Below are 20229 nucleotides of genomic sequence, written 5' to 3' on the forward strand. Positions count from 1 at the left end.
GCTAAGAAAATTTAAGTGAGAGGGTATATGTTATGTAAGTGTTTTGTTCATTTAAACCCCATTGGACTCGAAATCTGAATCACAGCGATGTGTTTACGTGTATCAGTGTACACCGTAAACAATAAGACTCATTACTTCTAATAGTAATGAGAGATATTTATTGGAGGTGCATACTATCAGAATCAAACATTTTTACCTGAATTAACACTGACTTGTTTGAATGAGTAGTGTGCTTTATATTTTCTACATTAAAGGGAAAAATTCAGGCTTTGATGAATATTTGCAACAAAAATAAACTAAAATTGTTGAAAAATGCCTTGTTTTGCAATCGCGAGAAAATAAATATCACAAAGTGTTCACAATCAAATGAATTAGGTCCGACTGGAAAGTTGAAAACAAACCAACAGGGAAGCTGTGAGTGTGAAGCAGAGTATCGTCTGCATACACTTCAAGTCTGAGTCTGGTTCCAGCAGCTTTCCTCAGACATTTTCCCACTGCAACAGTCTGTGACAGAAAAAACACATGGATGTGTTCACCCTTTAACACCCCCCCTCCCCCAACACTCTTTAACGTTTAAATCTAATCTCTTATTCACAGTCAACCCCCCTCCCCCACCTCCTCACAGGAAACAGCTGATTTATTTTGCATAGCAACTCTGAATTTTAAGCGATCCCTATTAAAAGAGTCTCCTCTGCCTCTTCCTCCCAACACGATGGCTCCCGACCCGAGGCTGTTGTCTCTCTGGGAGTCTGGCGACCGCGGCGGCGTCCATGAAGCTGCAATCGGAGCACCGATTGGCTTTCTCTTCTAAATAATGACAAAGTTTCTAAACTCGCATTTGAATGCAAAGTGCAGGCTGATGGCAGGATGGAAAATGTTTCCCGCCGCTCTCGGCCGTGGCTGCAGCCGACTCGCTCACTCGCTCGCCGCCTCCTCGTTTCTCCATGCATCGGCGCCGGCGAAGCCCCCGGGCTGAACCTGCTCCTTTTGATGGGCCATAATTGCTCGCTTGATGTATATTTTTTAATATCCAGCAATATTACAGGGGCCGGGTAATAAAACACGGGCCGCTCGAGGAGGAGAGCGAGCGAAAGAGAGAGTGAGAGAGAGAGAGGCGGAAGGAAGGAGGCGACAGAGTGCAGACAGGAAGTGAGACTGAAGAGGAAAAAAATTATTATTAATAATAATAATAATAATAATAATAATAATAATAATAGGAAGAAGAAGATTTACTTGTTTTAGAGTTTGTTCTCCGATCAGCCAACAAACAGCTTCTCTTGTTTGACTGTGAGTGATGAATAGCTGATGAGTTAAACAGAAAACTGAGGAGTGAAGCAAACGATTTAAACACAACTACAAAAAAAATTTTTTTTTCCTGCTGTTTAAAGCGTAAAGTTTAAAGAAAAAACATGTGTTTCTCTTTGTGCAATCTTTGCATCTGCACCACTGGAGGGCAGCCACACAAAGGCAGAAAATGAGAGACTTATTAAAACTATTTCAAAATAAATTGGTTAAATCTTTCTTTAATTGCTCGGGGGCGGAACGGAAAACAAACACAGCGGCAGAAAGTGCAAATAAAGCTGAGAAACCTGCTGCCTTCCCTCGAGCCTCGTTGGCGGCTGTGTTGAAGGATTTAAATGAGGCTGAATTGCGCGCACGCACGCACGCACACACACACACACACACACACACACACACACACACACACATGCACACACGCATGTATTGAGACATTAAATAGATGCATTCATGTGCAATACGTTAATCACAAATGAAGAATTGTTTAAAAAAACAATTGAGCAATCTAAAGGCGGAGGAAGATAAAAACAGACGCTGGCTGAGGAGAAGAAACAGAAAATGCAGCTGCTGCAGCATAAAAGATATAAAGTGAGTGAGTGAGTGAGGGTGTGAGTGAGTGAGTGTAGTTTGGGGCTTATAGGACATCAGACATGATCTGATGTGTCCGAGGCAGCAGCCAATCACAGCGCTTCCCCATCATGTGAGTGAGGACTGAGAGGTGGTGAGGGAGGGAGGGGAAGGATGATGATGATGATGATGATGATGATGATGATGATGATGATGTGTTTTCTCCAAGTTCCAGAATCAGAGCTGGGCTCCTGCTTTATGATTGTGAGAAAACAACTTTCCGACTGTAAACTCATGCAAACAAACTGAGGAATTTATTGTTTTTTTGTTTTTTTTATTCCAGTGAGAAGCAGGAAAATGTTCAGGAGAGATAAAAAAAAACTCACAAGGACGAAGAGAAGACGGCGAGACCGACATGCAAATACCTCAGCGGTCGACTTAAACTTTGAGCATAACAAGTGAAGGGCAATGGAGGAAGTGAGCTACTTCTTTTTCTGCTGGTCTCACAGTCTTCATACCTGCTTGTGCTATAAGCTGCCGCTGCTGCCTGCAGCATGAAAGCAGTGACTGTGAACCAAACCCCGGGGACCTCTTCTCTAAACGACGACATCACAGACACACAAACGGGCTGTTTGTTCGATGATAACCAAAAAAAGAAAACAGGGTTGAGAATATAAAATTACCCCCCCCCCCCCCACACACACACACAAAGGATCGGTGATGAGACTCTCGGTCTGGCCTGTTTGCAGAAGCAGCACATCAGCGGCAAACAGGCTGCGGATTTATTAGATCTTTCTTTGCTGTTATATAAGCCGGAGGAGGCGCCGTGACACCGGACCTTCTCTCCTGCAGTCTCCTCGGGTTGAAATAAAAAAGAAAAATCAATGTTTGGTCTTTGGGAGGAAAGGAAGGAAAAAAAAAAAAAAAAAGCCTGTGTGAGTCGAGGCAGCGCCGTGTTTATCTGTGAGCCTGGAACAAGAGGAGGAAGCAGAGAGACACGGAGCCGCGAGGTCGGTACAGCCAGAGGTCATGTGGCTGCATAGCAACAGTGGGCAGGCTGACCTATGAGAGGAGAGGCGGAGCTTCTGGGAGGCCCGCCCACCACCACCACCACCGCCATCTCCACCAGCACCACCTCCGCTTTAATTACAGTGACAACATCCACGAGCTGCCAGCCGATATTAACCACCAGCAGAACACATTTATCCAGAAGGAAAGTTCTGCGCGTCATCGGCGGCGTTTCTCGCAAAGGTCAGCGGCGCCGCCCGCCCCCGCACCCCCACCCACTCCCTCTGTCCTCGCTCTCTCCTTCCGCCGCCATTAGGCTGCAGTTTGTGGCGCAGTGCAACAAGTTGCAGCCGCATCCGCTGTCACGACACTGTGTTTCTTTCCCAGTCGAGGGGGAAGAAATCTGTTCCAGTGGCGTCTAAGCACAGCGGAAACGAGGAGCCCCTCCCCCTCACAGCAGGGGCTGAAGCTGGAGGGGGGGAAAAAAAGGCTTCTGCGAGATTTCAAGCCTGGATCCCCAGCTCTGAATCCGAATCAGAGTGCGAGTGGACCAATCACAGTCCTGCAGGGGAGGAAAGGGGCGGAGCAACAGCCACGGTTCAGCCGTGCTCGCCAAGGGTTGACCCTGATTGCACCGACAATCTGATTGGCTCACTTTGAATGTGACATAGAGAAGCTTTGTCCAATCATGTCGGGGAACAATGAAACAACGTTTCCTCTGGTGCGTGATCAAATCAAACACAGCAAAAAACATACACTTCCTCCTCCTCCTCCTTCTTTTTTGACTCCACTTCCTGTTTTAAAATAAGACAACAATCCCCAACAGATTGCAGTTTGTCCCGTCAAAGTGACTTCAGGCAACCAAACACAACAAACATACACACGTAAAATCCTACATTTTCTTTACATTTCAGCGCCTCGTTGTGAGTCTGAGTCGTCTCACCAGTTTCCCCAAAGATGAATCTTCAGTCAGCGACCATCCACACAGAAAAACCCGGCCCGCCAATGTGCTTGTGCATCCTTCAACACGCGGCTGCGTGCAGAACGATCACATTTCCCATCATGCCTCGGGGCCCACTTACTTTTGACGGTGAGGTACATGGACTTGCTGACGTCGGCGCCCACGTCGTTGCTGACTTTGCACAGGTAGAAGCCGCTGTCGTCCTCCAGGACGTGCTTGATGAGCAGCGAGCCGTTGCTGAGCAGCTGCACGCGGGAGCCGCTGTTGAGAGGGATGGGCTGGAACTGGGGGACGCCGGCGCCTGGTCCGACCAGAGGGGGGCGACAGAGAGACGAGGGAGAGAGTCAGTCAGTGTAGCAGTGTAGCAGCGTGTGCGTGCGTGTGTGTGTGTGTGTGTGTGTGTGTTCATCTGTGCCTGTTTACAGATTTGATGACAAAGCCCGTCAGATTTAGGGGAGGATTGTAAACATGTTTCTTTACGCGGCGCCTAAATCCTTCAAAACCGGCAAACAGCTGCTGAGCCGGCGGGCCGAGCGGCGAGCAGACGGCCAGACGCAATCACGGCCGACGCACTGTTGGTGTCGGAACGAGCGGGACGAGCAGATTGGTGCGCAGGGAACAGCAGACGGAGAGTCGTCCCGCTGGGTGTTGAAGGAACCCAGGGGGGCGGAGCCACGACGGCTTCAGTCTCACTTCCTGTGGTGGACGGACGGACGGACGGACGTTGGGTCTTTTAAAGGGTCAAACCTTTGGTCTGCCCAGTCAGAACTGCACTGCTTCATCCTGATTCTCCTGAGACATAAAAGGTTGTGATGTTGAGAATTTAGTTCCGCCCTGTTTTTGCAACATAGCCACACTATGTTGTTATTCCTTGGAAAAAGAAAATTGTTTGTTTTTTTATCTTTTGTTCCAATTTTAGCTCTTTTATGTTCTTCCCCCTCATCTCGCGCCATCCCTTCTCCCTCACTGCCTCGTTGTCTCCTGTTTCTTCTGCCTTCTGGCACTAATAGACGGACTTCGCTCATTTATGAGGAGTTAGCGACGTGATAAAGACACAGATTACCGTCGATACGGGACACTTTAAAGTGGGCGCCGCCGCTCCAGAGAGAGCGAGAGGGAGGGACGCCGACGGAGGCTCCACTTCACTTAAGTCCCGACGTTTGACGGCTGTCAGCTGAAGCATCGGCAAAATAATTGGACCTGGCATGTGTGACGTGTTCTGGACAGCCGCCTGCCTTGTAATCAATACCTATCTCTTCAAATGGAACATGACATAATCAGTCTTGTTCTGCCGCCGCCGGCTTTCAGCAGCCTCCCGCTGCTCCCGCTGCTCCCGCTGCTCCCGCTGCTCCTGCTGCTCCCGCTGCTCCCGCTGCTCCTGCTGCTCAGCGATGGTGACAGCGCGGCGCTCCGCCTCACTCATGTAGTATTAAAGACGTCGAATTAGCTCCCGTTAGCGCTAGCGTGTAGAGACCGGGCCAGACACCCTGCCGTTTTTTTTTCCTGCTTTTTAATGAAAATGCAGTCAAGTGGCCTCGGCTGACGAAGGGTCAAGTGGTGACTTTGTTTCCTCAACCCTCCGTGGTCCCCCCCCCCACTGAACAGGAGCAGAGCAGCGGTGGGTGGGAGGCGCCAGGCTCTCCCTTGAATTATGGATTTTGCATATCCAACTGGCGCGAGTCGTTATGCTAATAGCCCTTGACCTTTGCTCGCCGCTCCATATCTCCCGGAGACACTCATCTGGCTCGCTGGCGACTGGGCCTGCAGCTGGAGGACGCAGCCGGCCAGACATTGTCTGTTGAAGGCCGAGCAACGGATTCAGATCAGACGCAGCGTCGCTAAATCGGCCTTTTGTTCTCTGGGAGCTGATCGTAAATGTGCAAGGATGCACAGAGTGGAGCAGGCAGCCTGCACAAAAGGGCCACACACACCTATTCTTGTCTGTACCTCATGGTGGAAACACATGACCAGGACATGCAATCTGGGAACAAGCCTTTCTAAAACACACACACACACACACACACACACACACACACACGCACACAAGTTTCACTCACAGAGTGCAAAAAATACAAATCTGATCCTTTTGTTCCTTTGATCGTCTGGGCCCACACGCACACACGCACACGCACGCACACATGCGCCGCTCCTCATTGGCTGTTGGCGCGGCTTTCATCCCTGGTTATGTGGATGATGGAGCGAACACCTGGGGCCTCTCTTCATTCCGCCCGCTCAAGTGGCTGAGCTCACCTGCCGCCTCTCCCTCCCACCCCGATCATTCTCTAATGAAGCACGGAAACCCGGCAAGACCCCCGGCCCCTGTTTACACTGCACAGGCCCCAGTGAGCGCAGGTGTGTGTGTGTGTGTGTGTGTGCGCAGGTGTGAGTGTGTTTCTCTGTTGCATAAAGCAAAATGGAAACCACTCACCCGCAAAAATCTCCCTGCTGCTGCCATGTAAACTGAGCCTCGATACGCAGACCGATCCCTTCACACTGCAGTTAGATTGCGTATTGTGTGATAATGCAGTTTCTTTTAAATGGTTTTGCTTATTTTGTATTGTATTCTTCAGCTGTGTGTGTATGCCAAAAAAAAAAAAAACTACACTAAAGAATGATATCTGCCTGGTAAAATAGAGCACAAGAATCATGGAATTTACTTACAAAATAGCAGTATAGAAATAATAAAGTTCTCATATTAATGTTTAATTAAAACCACTGCATTTTCCAGCATAGTAGGCTGGACTCTGTGGGTGTGTGTGTGTGTGTGTGTGTGTGTGTGTGTGTGTGTGTGTGCATGTGTGCATGTGTGTGCGTGTGTGTGTGTGAGAGAGAGAGGCACACACACCTTTGGAGTGCTCCCATACAATGGTGGGTGGAGGGTAACCTTCAGCCGAGCAGTTCAGGGTGACCGTCTTCCCGTAGATGCCGTCCTGGTCCTCAGGCTGAACCACAAACTGGGGAGGAACTGAACGACAACACACACAAACACACAAAAAAATTGGTTGACACAGACTTTCCTCAATTCCAGTCTCTTTCATCACCACCACCAGGGGGCGTGATGGGACCTCCAACCTTTGCCCATTAGCAAACTACCGCCTCTATCTGATTCTTTTCAATGAAACAGACGCACGGTTCGTCCAATCAGCTTCCGATTTCGTCTTTGCAAACGTTTCCCTACAGAGTTGATCAGACGAACCACCGGGGGGCGCCGCCGCCACCACAGCCAGCCCTCCTCCTCACCTCTCACGATGAGCTGGCTCTGGTGCTCCACGGCGGCGGCCTCGTTGCGGGCGATGCAGGTGTAGTTGCCGTTGTGGTCGGGCGTCAGGTTGTTGATGCGCAGCGAGCTGGTGAAGTCGATGTTGTCCACCGTCACGCCCAGGCTGGCCGGGATCGGCCGGCCGTCCTTCTGCCACGTGATGTCCAGCGGCCGGTCTCCCGACATGACCACGCAGGGGATGAAGACGCGCTGGCCGATGGTGAAGCGCTGGAACTCGAAGGGCTGGATGTAGGGCGGCACTGCGGGGGGGGGGGGGTCAGAGGTCAAAACAGGTAGCGGTAATCCCAGGCGAGGTGCTGTGGAATAAGTCCCAGTCGTTCTGCACATGCTGGAACATTTTGTCCCTTCGGCAGCGGAAGCTCGGTGGAAACGCAACACAAAGAGAGAAAGAAACGACCTTGAGGCGACCTTGCTCAGATGCAACAAAGGGAAAAAGGCCAGTTTGTCTCAGTCACACGATATCGATCTGATATTAAACAATGACTAGAACTAGAATCGAAGCCGAGCGACTAAAATGTACTGAGGGACGATTGGCCAAGCAGCAGAACTGGTTCCACTGGGCAAGAGAGGGCCAATAACTGCTGACAATGGGGCCAAGAAAGGCTGGAGGCCATTCATGAATTCTCATCGTCCACTTGGTTTGACTTTCGAAATATTCCACAATCTGATTTATTCCCAGCCGGAGTTTCTCTCAGCGTCTCATCCCACCGCCGGCCGTCCAGCGTTCTCAGCCGCGCGGCGATACGAGCGCTAAGTGCTTTTAGTTTAGCGGAGCCGAGCGCTCCGACGGCTGCGGACTCAATCGGACGAGGCGGCTTAACGAGGCATTTTACAGGAACGAGATCTGATGGAGAAAAAAAAAACAACCCCGCGCCGGTTGCGTCCCCGCGTTTGAGAGTCCAGCCGGTTCAAACGCGAGCGGAATAAGCGGCACTTTAGCGCCTTATTTAATTCACAACAAAGTGGAGATAATGGACTCCAGGGATTCCCGAAGACACTCCCGCATTTCCAGCGCCAGCTGAGTAAATTAACAAATGCACTCGGCCACTATGGCACCGCTGGGAAGTGTTGCTTTATATAATCACTCCCTCCTCGCCGCTCGCTCTTTCTCGCTCTCGCTCTCTCTCTCTGTAATGTAGTGACAACAACCCGGCGCACACTAACGGGAGAGAGTGGGGGGGTGGGGGGGAGGGTGGAGGGGTTTGGTGCGAGGGATGCAGGAAATGGGGCATAATGGGAAAAGCCCTTCTTTTTTTCTTTTTTCTTTTTTTCTTGATTCAACCTATTACTGCTCTGCTGCGAGATCTCCGTGGAGATGAGTCACTCAGCTGATCTTCATTAGATCCCTGCCGCGCTGAGGAATATCAGGCAGAATAAATCAGAGGGCCGCTGAGATGCGCGGCGTCTGATACCGTCGACTGGTGTCCCGGTTTCACCAGGACTGCCTCAGCTCTTCTCACAGCCTCGTGAAAACACGTGCGTGTGTTGGCTGAAATCTTTTAACGTGACGTAACGTTTGTTTAAGTGCGTTTGTGTGCGTTTTTGTTTTTTCATCCCGATGGTTTTGTGTTCTTTCATCCCGATGGGACTGGACTGATCGGTTGGCAAATTCAGAAATTTCCATTATTTTTCTCCATGCCCCCCCAAAAAAAGAATCCAAGGTGTATTTGCTAGTTCAACAGTTTCATATATGTGAAAAATATTTCAAATCCAAACACATTCTCGAAATGTTTGCGACGTGCCTGAAGCTAAAAGCGGCTCGCCCGCCCTCGCAGGGACCCACCTCTGACTCGGACGTGGACGCTCTGCGAGTCCATCTTGTTGGGCTGCACCATCACCTTGCAGTTGTACTCGCCAGCGTCCACCTGCTGCACGTTGCTCAGTTTGAGCGTGCCGTTGTTCTCGAAGGCCCGCTGGCGGTGGTTGAAGGGCAGCAGCGCCGAGTTCTTGTACCATTTGATGGAGTAGTAGGGGTAGCCGATCACCCGGCAGTGGACGAAGGCGTCCCGCCCGGCGATGGCCGTGATGTTCTTCATGGGACGGATGTTGGCGCGGCCTGGAGGAGGTGGGCGGAGCAGCCAGAGAGAGAGAGAGAGACAGAGGGACAGAGGGAGAGAGACGACTCTGTGAAGACATTCAAGTGATGGCTGTAAAGTCAGTGGTTGGGTGGTTTTTGCGTTTGCTTTTTTTTTTTTTTGGTGCTTTGTGAAGAAGTACTACACTTAGTGACAGCACGCCACAAAAAAAAAAAAAAAATCCTTTATATGCAAAGGAACTGTTCCATTTTCATTGCCTTAGATCCCTGTCTTAACCCTGAGTGGGAGGCAGTAAAACATCCAGCGGACCAAAGATCATCTAAACGCCGCTGCTTCTGCTGCCGACTCCCAGAACGCTAATACATTCTGTTTTTATAAAACAGAAACAATAATTGCTGTAACGCGTAATCGCGAAGAGCTGCACCGGAGAACATAAAGACACAGAAGAGCGCGCACACACACACACGCACACACACACACACACACACACACACGCACACGCACACGCACAGAAATCGGCCAACTACAGATAAATTTATTCATGCAACGAGGAAAAAAATATCTTCCTTTTACTTCAGGCTATTTACCCACCAGTCCAATATTCAGATTTGCTTATGTGCAGCAAACCAGAATAATTCATTTGGCTTCTAAAATACAGGCAGTCAGAAAAAAAAATGAATAAAAAGAAAAAGCAGCGTGATAATTTGGAGCGAAAATATTGGGGGAAGAAAAACGATACAAGGATCAGGGAGGAAAAACGGAAAACGGGAATCAATCAGTGGACAGTAGGAGGAAAAGAATTTAAATTAAATTAAAGAAACAAACCCTAGAGCAGGACGGACGAGCAGGCAGACGGACGGACGGACAGACAGACAGGCACGCTCAGAGACAGACAGGTATGTGTATTGTTGTTCTTGGAGAAGCTGATTTGACAAGCACCTCTTACGTTTATTCGAGCCTGGTGGTACACGACCCCGGCCGAGTTGCTGCACGTGCACCGGTAGAGGCCGCCGTCCGGCACCTGCGTGTGGCTGACGTTGAGCTGGCTGGCCACGTGGCCCTCGTGCGTCTCGTAGTGGCCCAGGTGGTGGTGGCCGTCCTTGATGACGGGGTCGTCGTCCAGCGACCAGCTGCAGCGGGGAGGGGGCGTGCCCTTGACGTTGCAGAAGAGGAAGACGGGCTCGTTGGGGTTGACCACCTTCTCGCTGAAGGAGGACAGGATCTTCGGCGTGCCGTCTGCAGAGGGAGGGAAGGACAGAGGGAGGGAGGGAGAGAGCGGAGTCATCGGCATAGAGCCTTCAGGTTGGCTTTCATATTTTTCCGTTGGTTTGATGACCTGCTGAGTCTCTTGCACTTAAAGGACAGGTTTGCGAAACTGAAAACCCCACAGACTTTTTGTTTTTAGGTTTCTTTGCTGAAGTTTTCCCTCTTTCCTGCAACAAAGACCTTTAGAAAAGCATTCAAGTTCCGTGTCTTGGCCGGTCTGTGTCTGGTGTCAATAAAAAAAAAAGGTCAGTTTTGGGCATGACTGCTGTTTTTGAAAGGCTAAAGGTGCTAATTAGCATTAGCAGCGCCTGAGAATGCAAATTGCAACAACATTTCAAAGTGTCTGTCAAAGTTTTCCAGACTTTCCAGTCCATGGTTTTTATTTAATCTTGTTTGCTTCAAACTTAAGGTTTTCAAGGAAATTGGCACAGTTTTATGCAGGAATACAAAATCTTCCGGCATGCAAAGAAGACCTAAAAGGAACCCACGAGAGAAAGTGAACTATTTCTAGGATGAACTTTTTGAAGGAAAAACAAAAATCTGAAGTTATTAGTACAGGATCAACGGTCACACTGTTCCTCCAACAGTCTTCCTGACAGCTGGAGACCTCTTGTTCTCCTATTGGGCGGCAGGATGATGTGGTATTTGTTGACGGGGATAAATCCTGATGCTCTTGTCTCTTTGGGAGATAACATTAAAATAACTCTCCTGCTTCAGACGTTCTGCCTGGGCAGATCCTCACTTCCTTCCCCCTCACAGCCATCAGCATCCCACTATGTTTTAGCTACCCGTTAGCTGCCTTGCAACTGGAAGTGCCTGTTTGGCCTTTGTCTCAGTGTGAATACCTCCTGAATCGATGGCGGAGCTCCACCTACAGGCTGCCAGTTACATTGGCTGAAGTTTGTTTCTTTGTTTGCATTGGCCCGCACACACCGACCCACCTTCGAGGATGACTTGCACAAAGTCCTGCGCCGACATCTTGCCCTTCCTGGCGAAGCACTGGTAGGCGCCGCCGTCGCTCTTGGACATGCCCTCCATGATGAGGTTCTCGCGGTTGAGGCCGGTGAAGCGCACGTTGTTGCCCGGGTAGATGATCTCGCCGTTGCGGTACCACGACAGCTCGTACTCGTCCGAGCCGCTCACGCTGCACGACAGGGACACCTTGCTACCCACGCTGCCTTTCACCTTGCGGGGGCTGACCATCACCTTCAGCGGCTCTGAGCACAGAATAGTGGGGAAAAAAATGTTGTTTTAAAACTGCATTCAAATCCCCCCCCCCCCGAGAAGGAACAAAGACACGGAGAGTCGTCTGTTGTCCAACCGCCTTCAACTCTACTCACCCAGACCTCAACGACTGAGAACCTGCCCAGACATATGAGTGGAAAAGATACTGGACACTAAAGTTATGTATAAGTATAAGTGAATAATTGACTGTAGAGGGAAATATTTGATAATGAATATCACCATCATTTTCTATTACTTCTTTTTTATTGATCCCTCTTTAAACGATCCAATCTGAATTGTTTCCAGACGGATGGGAAACGGCTGGGCCAATCAGTGTCCTGTGAGGTGAAAGAGGCGGAGCTACATCCTGGATGCATAGAAGAGCAGCAGCGCTAAAGGCTTTTTTCTCAGCACCTGATCTCTCGGTTACCTGTGGCTGACTGTAAAGTTGGAGGTAATGTAGGGGGCGCCACAGATGCCAACACCCACCTAAACCACATTTGTCCTGATGTAACGGAAACAAGATTCAAACATTTTCACTTTGAGCGTCACAGACTTTCACTCAAAAAAAAAAAAAGCCCAGTGATTTCACAATGATTTTTACTCTAGGCATTATCAAAGAGTTGACAGTAGATAGATGATGTGGTGGTTAAAATGAGAGGGGCCCAGTGGGTCCCGTGGCCACAGCTTCCTGTCGAGTAAATCCTCACGTTTGACATAGAGGCGTCCCACGACCTCGGCGTTGCCGTAGCTGTTCCACACTTCGCAGACGTAGGTCCCGGCGTCGGCGGGCTGGACGCCCTCCATCAGCAGCCCCGTGATGGTCTGCCGGAAGCGGCTGTCAGGCTCCAGGGGGCTGTTGTCCTTGAGCCAGCGGTACTTGGGCATGGGGTAGCCCGAGGCCTTGCAGGGCAGCTCCACCCGGTGATTAATCATCACCTCTCGCCGGTCAAAGCCGTCCAAGATGCCTGGCTCAGCATTGGTGGGGTCTGGAGGGAGCCGGAGAGAATTTAGTGTTAATTAGTGGTCGGCCATGCCAGCCCCCTGACAGCATAATCCAATATTGATTCTAGGGAGGGGAAGAGGAGGGGGCGGGGGTCAAGATTCCTCTTCCATGTACGGGATACATGAAGAAAAGCTAATCATGTGTTGGATGACGTGCTGCTACATCTCCTGTGTTATTTACGTGCAGCTTTTTCTTTTGCGTGGATTAAAATGCGCAGCAAGGTCTCGCACGATCGAGCGAGCCGCATAAATCTGCCCATAAATCTCCTGACGCGGGGGCCATCATTCACAGACCGGAAATGCTTTTTATCATCATGGATGAAGGGGGGCTTTTACCCTTAATGCCGGGTTGCCAGGTTGGCGCTTGTGCGTGCGCTTGTTCAGGCTTACGTAAGTTCCGCGGCGGCTTTCTCTGACCTGACACGATGAGACGGGCGCTGTTGCTCTGCCGGGTCTCGCCAGTGTAGCGGTGCCGCGTGGTGCAGCGGTAGTTGTTCAGCCCATCCTCAGGCAGGACGTCCAGGATGTACAAGGCTCCGGTGGATGTGATGAGATATCTTTGTCCTGGAAAGAGAAGAGCAGAGAAAACAATGACGTGAGAATGAAAAAAAAAAGGGGGGCGGGGGGGCAGGCGAAGGAAGCAGTGAGTGAGTCTCAGCCGTCGTGCCGCCGCGAAGGAAGATTCCTCCGTGGGCTGTTTGCACAGTGCAAGAAAAGGGAACGCTTGAATCTCGCAGCCAGAAGAAGAAAAAAAAAAGGGGAAAAAAACCTTAAGAAGTTCAGCTCAGCGAGAGCAAAGGGAGGCAGAGAAAAGAAATCATTTATCTCCTGAAGATACACATTAGCTGCAGGGGATTCGCCTTCAAAAGACGCTAAACACACCGATTTTGAGGCTAAAACGAGCGACTGAAAGACAATCTTCAAACGTTTAATCACATTCAATCAGACGCGGTAATTAAATTGACCTCCCGCGGCCTCCGTCGTCCTGCCCTCTGACCTCTGAGGGCCGATCCCTCATTGGCTGTCACACTCGCTTCCTCCCGATCAGCGATGTTATGTTAATGCTGTAGCATTAGCGCAGCAGCTTGCTGGAGTGTCAAAATCTATGGAGAAGGCCAAAAAAAAAAAAAAAAAAAAAATAGGGGATGATGGGATAAGGTGTCAAAATTGATCGGAAAAAGCAATTTACAGGAGATTATCAGTGGATCCCCCTCTCAGTCAGGTGACAGCGGTCGGGGTCGTATCGATCACGTGTCAATGATGCATCGGTTTATGACGTCAACGTGTCGATAATGAGGATGACGTCTAACGTCATTAAACACTGAAATATTCAGTTTAATCGTGAAAGAAAAAAATCTCAGTGTTAAATGTGATGATGTGGTTTCTGGAGTCTGGAAAAGGTTTCTTCTGTGTTTGTCCCTCAACTGGCAATTTTGACGTAAATACTGGTTGTTTACCTCCGCCTAGTTCAAGTCTCTCAAGATGGATCACTTCTTGCTGTTCTTGCAACAAGAGGAAGTCTGTTACAAACTCGCTCAACTAGCAGTGAAGAAGCAGACTGGGCCGTTTCCTCGCATTAAGCAGCCATGCTTTGCGTCGACTTCCTCAACTGTGGGCAAATGTTATGTGCAAATAATTTCATTAGAAAGAAAAAACAGGATTTCTCTTTGAGGTTCGTTTTCTTTTTAGAAAAATAGAGCAGTAAACTCCTGCAGATCCTGTCAAACAACACACAATCCCGTCTATTTGCACAACCTAGTACAACAAACAATCTTTTCTTTGTGCCTCTGGTCAGGACGTCCTCTTGGGGGCGTCGATAAAAAATGCATGGACGAGCAGGTGCAGCCGCTCATCTCTTCTGTGTGGGTTCACAAATTAGCTGCAAAACCTCCCAGAGGTCACGAAACCCCTCCTAAACTCCCCCCAGCAAACCAAAGTACATCACAGTCGCATTAAATCCCGAGCAGTTGCAGCGTTGCCGGGCAGAACTTTGCGATTAACGACGCAGCTCCGACCAATTAGCCAAAACAAAGAGCAACGACGCCTCCAGACGCTTCTCAACGTGTCGCTGGAGACCGTTTGAGATTTAAAATGCGTTTTTTTTGTTGTTTGTTTATTTATTTTGGGGGTGTTTTTCCCCCCACGTTTATACGTTGCGCTGGTGCCGCTGGTTGGCGGCTGGTGTCGACGGGGAGGAGGGAAATATTGCACAGCTATTGTGAGCGCTGACCTAGATAGAACCGACAACAGATTCCTCGGATCTGATGTCCTGAAGGGCTTTCGCTGGTTTCCATGCAGGCCTGCGAGATGGGCAAGAGGAATCTATAAAGAGGAGGAGGGAGGGTGTGACCGCGCTGCCTGCCTGCCTGCCTGTCAGTGTGTGTGTGTGTGTGTGTGTGTGTGTGTGTTTGCAGATGCCGGCAGCCATGCTTGCATGCCAGCGTGCAAGACAATTGATGGAGAGAGGTCGAAGAGGACGGATGCAAAAAAAAAAAAACGAATATAGAAAAAACAAAAAATATAATTTCTGTTTGTGATCGCTTCCTGCTTCAGTTTTTTTTTTTTTTTTACAGCTGAGAAGGCTGTGTCACTCATTCATTCATTCATTCATTTAATTTCATATTATTATTGCTTGACAATGCCTTTATTTTATTTTTTACTCACTGTGAAAAAACACAAAACAATGAAAACAATAGAAATTATACATCAGCGAGCTGCAGCAAAAAACAAACGGTTTTCTCCAGCCTCACACACACACACACACACACACACACACACACACACACACATGCACACACACACACATGCACACAGAATGCTTTTTTTTTGTCTCCTCCCTTCAGGCTTCTCCATTTTGATTCCGTACTGGCCGCCTGAAATCTCGCAGTGGAATCCATCTTGAGCGAGACAAAATGGTCTTTCACTCTCGCCGCCGCCACTGCCGCCGCCGCCTGCGAGCGGCTGCAATTTCCTCTTGGAGCACCTCGCCGTGCTCCCGCGATGCCTTGAAAGGCACCCGAACGCCGACTCATTGTGCTCCGGTTACAGACAGAGAGGGGGCGCTGCGCTCGGGGAAGGCACTCAAACCAAAAAAACCGCAGCGGTTGCATTCAAGTGTGTTTACTTGCAGCCACCAGCTTCCTCCAACACCAACCGTTTTTATCCCCCACACACGTTTTTAATATCTCTGCACCATCTGAGAGCCACATACAGACTCGTCGGGTCTTAATTAAGGAGGCTGGCGAGGCCCCGGGGCCCTTCGGCGCCGATGATCACCGAAATAAGCCTCGACGTGCAGATGAGCGAGTGTCACGCCGTCCCCCGCTGCTGCCGCTGCCGCGGCTCTGAAGCCGATAGCATCGGTAGCAGCGCCGCCGACATCCAGGCCAAATAAAAAAACCTCCAGCAGCACGAGGTGTTTCTTCTCATACGCGGATGTAAAGCTGACAGCAGCGGGACAGTCATCCTAATGATATCATTCAAAGCATTGAAAAAAACAATAAGAAACCCTTCAGACTAACATTGCAAACAACCAAATCGCAGCGTTTCTTCCAAGATCCATCTTGAAAAGCTCCTGTCTAAATCATTTCCTCATTTAGAAGAACAAGGAACTAAAGGCACTGAGGGTGCTTTCCCGCTGCTGACTGGCTCTGGACACGTTGCAGTTTAACTCCTCCCACCATCGCCAATTTCACCAATTGGAAGCCTGGACCTGTGACCCCCTGGCTTCACTGAAGAAATATGATTGGATCTTGTTTTTTTTATGGACGCTCCCTATGAGCTTTCAATTTTTTAAAACATTCAATATATCATGTCGGTTTGCTTTGCTACAACAAAGTGGCAAAATCATCTTTGAAACTCACTTTTAATTCTCTGAACCTCTACACGAAGAACCTTTTACTTTAATATGGTGGAAACCTTGTGAGCCGCAGCTCTCAGATCTATTTCCTCTCTTCATCAATGCACTTGAAGATTTCCAAACCCTTCATCCAATATTTTGCAGACCGGAGATTTAGGTCTGGGATCACAGTCGGTGCATAAGAATATCCAGATGCTTCAAACTATAAAACATCCAACACCTGTAAAGGTCACCTATAAAAAATCTCTTTCTCTCAGCGCACCTGCAGCCTGAATGGACGGGAGGCAAAACAAGCAAACAACAGAGGTGCCATTGAGGCGGCGTTGAAGAAGGCGTCCATGGTTCCCTCAGAGATTCTTTCAGCCGGCCTCAAAACATGTCTGTGTTCCTGTTTGGCTCTTTTCACTTCCTCCCCCGACTCTTCTTCTCCCCCCTGCAGCCGTCTCTCCGCCTCTCTCGCCCCCGTCTGCAGCACTGAATGCTAAAGCGACGCAGCGAGCTGCCGCAGAGCTCCCGCATCCAATAACCGCCTCCTGCCTGACCCCGAAAACCGGTGGGGAAGTTCTGCACATTTGCAACAATAATGTGATTTCAAGTTATAAGAGACGGACGAAGGCAGCAAAACTTGACGGCGCAAAAAAAAAAAAAAAAAAAAGGGATTAGATCAGCAGAGAAAACATTTTTCATCCGCTTCAATGCAAAACACCAAGTCACCAGTCTCACCTGCACGTCACTGGTGCACCAAAAGCAAGTGAGAAGATTTCAATTTTATGTTCCACCACTTCAGTCAAGTCATTTAGAAATGTTTTTTTTTTTTAACTTTAAAAACAAATAATTAATTGACTTTTAACAGGAAAACCAGCGGCCCTGCCACTGCAACAGCGACACCTGGTGGCCTGGTAAAGGACTCGATAACTTTTGTTGCCTGCCCAACACATTCTTTTTCAACACACTAATCCTTTTATGTAGAATGTATCAGTTTATCAGCCATTAGAATTATCAGTTGTCCACATGTCTGACAAACCAGAGCAATGCCATCAAAATCTGCATACATTCTTGTGTAAATCTGCAATTTCAAATGGAATCTTTGAGACAACGTTAGACGTCATTTGCAGTATTTGCACTGAGCGATTTTGTCTCCACTAGAAGGTTCTTCAAAACTAGTTGCAATAAAGTTGTTTTCCAGAACTGGTTTCCTCCGTGATCATTTTGCATTATCCAGTCAATTATTTAGCCTTTTGCCTATTTATTTTTATTTTATTTTATTTTTTGTCTATTATTGTCTCGTATTGTCAAGGTATTAAATATAAAATTTCGTCAGACGGCAACAGCGGTTAACGTTACACCGGCGTCGTGTTAAATTAAAAATGGGCTTTTCAATCGCCATCAATTATTTGTGCCTCGGAATCCATGCAAAAAATGTCCAACTGCCATGAGATGAATAATTAAAATTTAATAAACAAGCGCACAAGTGAAGGATGTCATTTGAATAAATCATGGGAGCCCAGATTTCTGAGCAGCTTCTCACTACTGCTGCTGCTGCATCTGCAGTTGGACCGAGGAGATACGGTGACGGACCACCAGCAAGGAGAGAGAAGGAGGAGGAAATAACCAAATAACCTCATTATTTGTCACATGCACACATTTGCAAGAAATTGGGAAAGGATGGGAAGGACCGGGAGGGGGATAGGATAGCATAGGGTAGAATGGAATGGGATGGAATAGGATGGGATGGGATGGGATGGGACGGGACGAGATGGGATGATGGGACTGGATGGAATAGTATGGGATGGGATAAGATGGGATATCATAGGATGGGATGGGATAAGACTAAAACCTCACTTGAGATTGACAAAGGTGCAGTTTTAAGTTCAGGCTTATCAGTCAGTTAGTTTTATGTCAATGCTTTGGTGACACGCAGCCAGGCTGCACCTCGCTTTCTTTCAAGAAATGTTTGGTTCCTGTTTTACTGCAGTGACGTAACAAACAAAAAAAAAAAAGAAAAAAAGAAAAGAAATCGGTAACGGTAACAGGAAAAGCCCCGGGTCGTGTCGGCAGATGGCGGCGAGCGACAGCAGCCACGCGAAGCTCTCGCTGCCGCCGCCGCCGGCGTTCGTCGGCTGCCAGACGGACAGCTGAGTCATCTCAGCGCTCGCCCAGTGTCACTACATCACGGTCGGCCGCGACTTAGGTGGCAGCGAGGGGGATGAAACAATATTTTCTTTTTTACTCTCCCTTAAATGAATAAATATATCTCTCTAACCAACAGCAGGACAACTGCTGTCAACTGTTGCGTCGCGTGTCTGGAAAATTAGGCTCGCAGATGGAGAGTAAAATGAGTCATTAAATCTCGCCTCGTTTCAACCGTGCTGGGGAGAGGACGCTGCCACCGCCGCCTGTGTGTGTGTGCGTGCACGGGCCCGGGCGTGCACGCACACACGCACACGTGTAGCAGTCTGCCATCATAACCTAATTATTGCAGCAGCTTAACAACAGCAATTAGCACATTTCCATCAGACGACACTAATTTGCGAATTCCATTCCGGCAACATTCAAGAGCACAACACAACACAACACAACACACACACACACACACACACACACACACACACACACACACACACACTAGAGAGGCAGTGAGAGTGAGTTAATTTAGTGTTGTTCTAAAACAGTGGCAGCAGCTTTAAATAAACGCGACAAAGGTTTTCCACTGTTAAATCAAACATTTTTTTTTTCAATTAAATGACTCGTGGAGGTTCAATAACGGCGCCCATGTCGTTCACACAGCGCCCCCAGCTGGACAGGTGTGTTAGCAAGCCAAAAGCAGTGGCAGGTGAGCCCATCCTGCCCAGTCACAAGCAAGTTCAGGGTTGTGAAACAACATGTGGAGACTTTTAAATTAAATTGCAAAGTTTTTTTGTTTTTTTTTAGGATTGTTTGCAATCACCAACTATTCCACTTGGAATTTCAACACGGTGATACAGAGAAGAGTTTGGGAAATGTTCCACTTTGGATGTTGAGAAATGAACGCATAGTTTTGTAGTGTAGAAAATACAAAAAAAAAAAATTCTAATTCCTCAAGCCTCAAGCCTCAAGCCTGCCTCTTTCACATTTTAAACTACCTACCAACAAACCAATAAGCTCAAAGATGCAACAGAACTGCCTAAGAAATGAATTCCGGTCCTTTCAAGAGTCGACTGTTCCTGCTGCTCCAGAAGGATCTTCTCTTCTCTTCCCTTCCCTTCCCTTCCCTCCCTCTCTGTCCTCGTCCCATCATCCACCTCCTCCACCCCCGAATCCCCCCGCACCCACCCCCCGACCCTCGCTCTGCCTCCGCAGAGATGCATGTTGACTGATGGGCCGGGGGATGAGTCTGGACAGAGCGTCTGAGGCCCTGCTTTTTAATGGGCTTCTGCTCCCAGTAATTATGCTGACACAATTTGATCAGCGGCTCTAAGTATCTTCATCTGAGGGAGATCGGGGAGAATTAGCGCTGATGTAATAAGAACAATTTGTCACTATTAAGACGGAGGTGTTGACAGGCGGCCCCGGCTGTCGCCAGGGCAACTGACGGCGCGCGTGCGCGTGCCACACAGCGGAACAGTTCGGCACAGGCTCCGCCCACCCCCCCACTTATCATCATCATCGATTCCCTGGGTGGATGGTGACAGTGATGTGGTGCAGTAGCACAGAGTGAGACGCCCACCACCACCTCCAGGTTCAG

At 48.9% G+C, this 20229-nt stretch overlaps 1 protein-coding gene across 1 annotated transcript in view; it reads right to left on the reverse strand.

Annotated features, from left to right (window-relative positions):
- Positions 1 to 20229, reverse strand: part of dscamb (Down syndrome cell adhesion molecule b) — an 89660-nt gene that overhangs the window by 18878 nt on the left and 50553 nt on the right. Inside the window, exons 4-11 of the mRNA XM_076049727.1 lie at positions 13064 to 13210; positions 12352 to 12630; positions 11359 to 11634; positions 10091 to 10387; positions 8899 to 9171; positions 7076 to 7354; positions 6681 to 6800; positions 3957 to 4136 (exon numbers count right to left, since the gene is read on the reverse strand). Coding sequence (XP_075905842.1) covers positions 3957 to 4136; positions 6681 to 6800; positions 7076 to 7354; positions 8899 to 9171; positions 10091 to 10387; positions 11359 to 11634; positions 12352 to 12630; positions 13064 to 13210 — 1851 coding nt within the window. The remainder of the gene's footprint in view (positions 1 to 3956; positions 4137 to 6680; positions 6801 to 7075; positions 7355 to 8898; positions 9172 to 10090; positions 10388 to 11358; positions 11635 to 12351; positions 12631 to 13063; positions 13211 to 20229) is intronic.

The sequence above is a fragment of the Nelusetta ayraudi genome, unplaced genomic scaffold, assembly GCF_046127955.1.
Source record: "Nelusetta ayraudi isolate G7.1 ecotype Tasmania unplaced genomic scaffold, CSIRO-AGI_Nayr_v1 ptg000120l, whole genome shotgun sequence".
NCBI classification, from domain to species: Eukaryota; Metazoa; Chordata; class Actinopteri; order Tetraodontiformes; family Monacanthidae; genus Nelusetta; species Nelusetta ayraudi.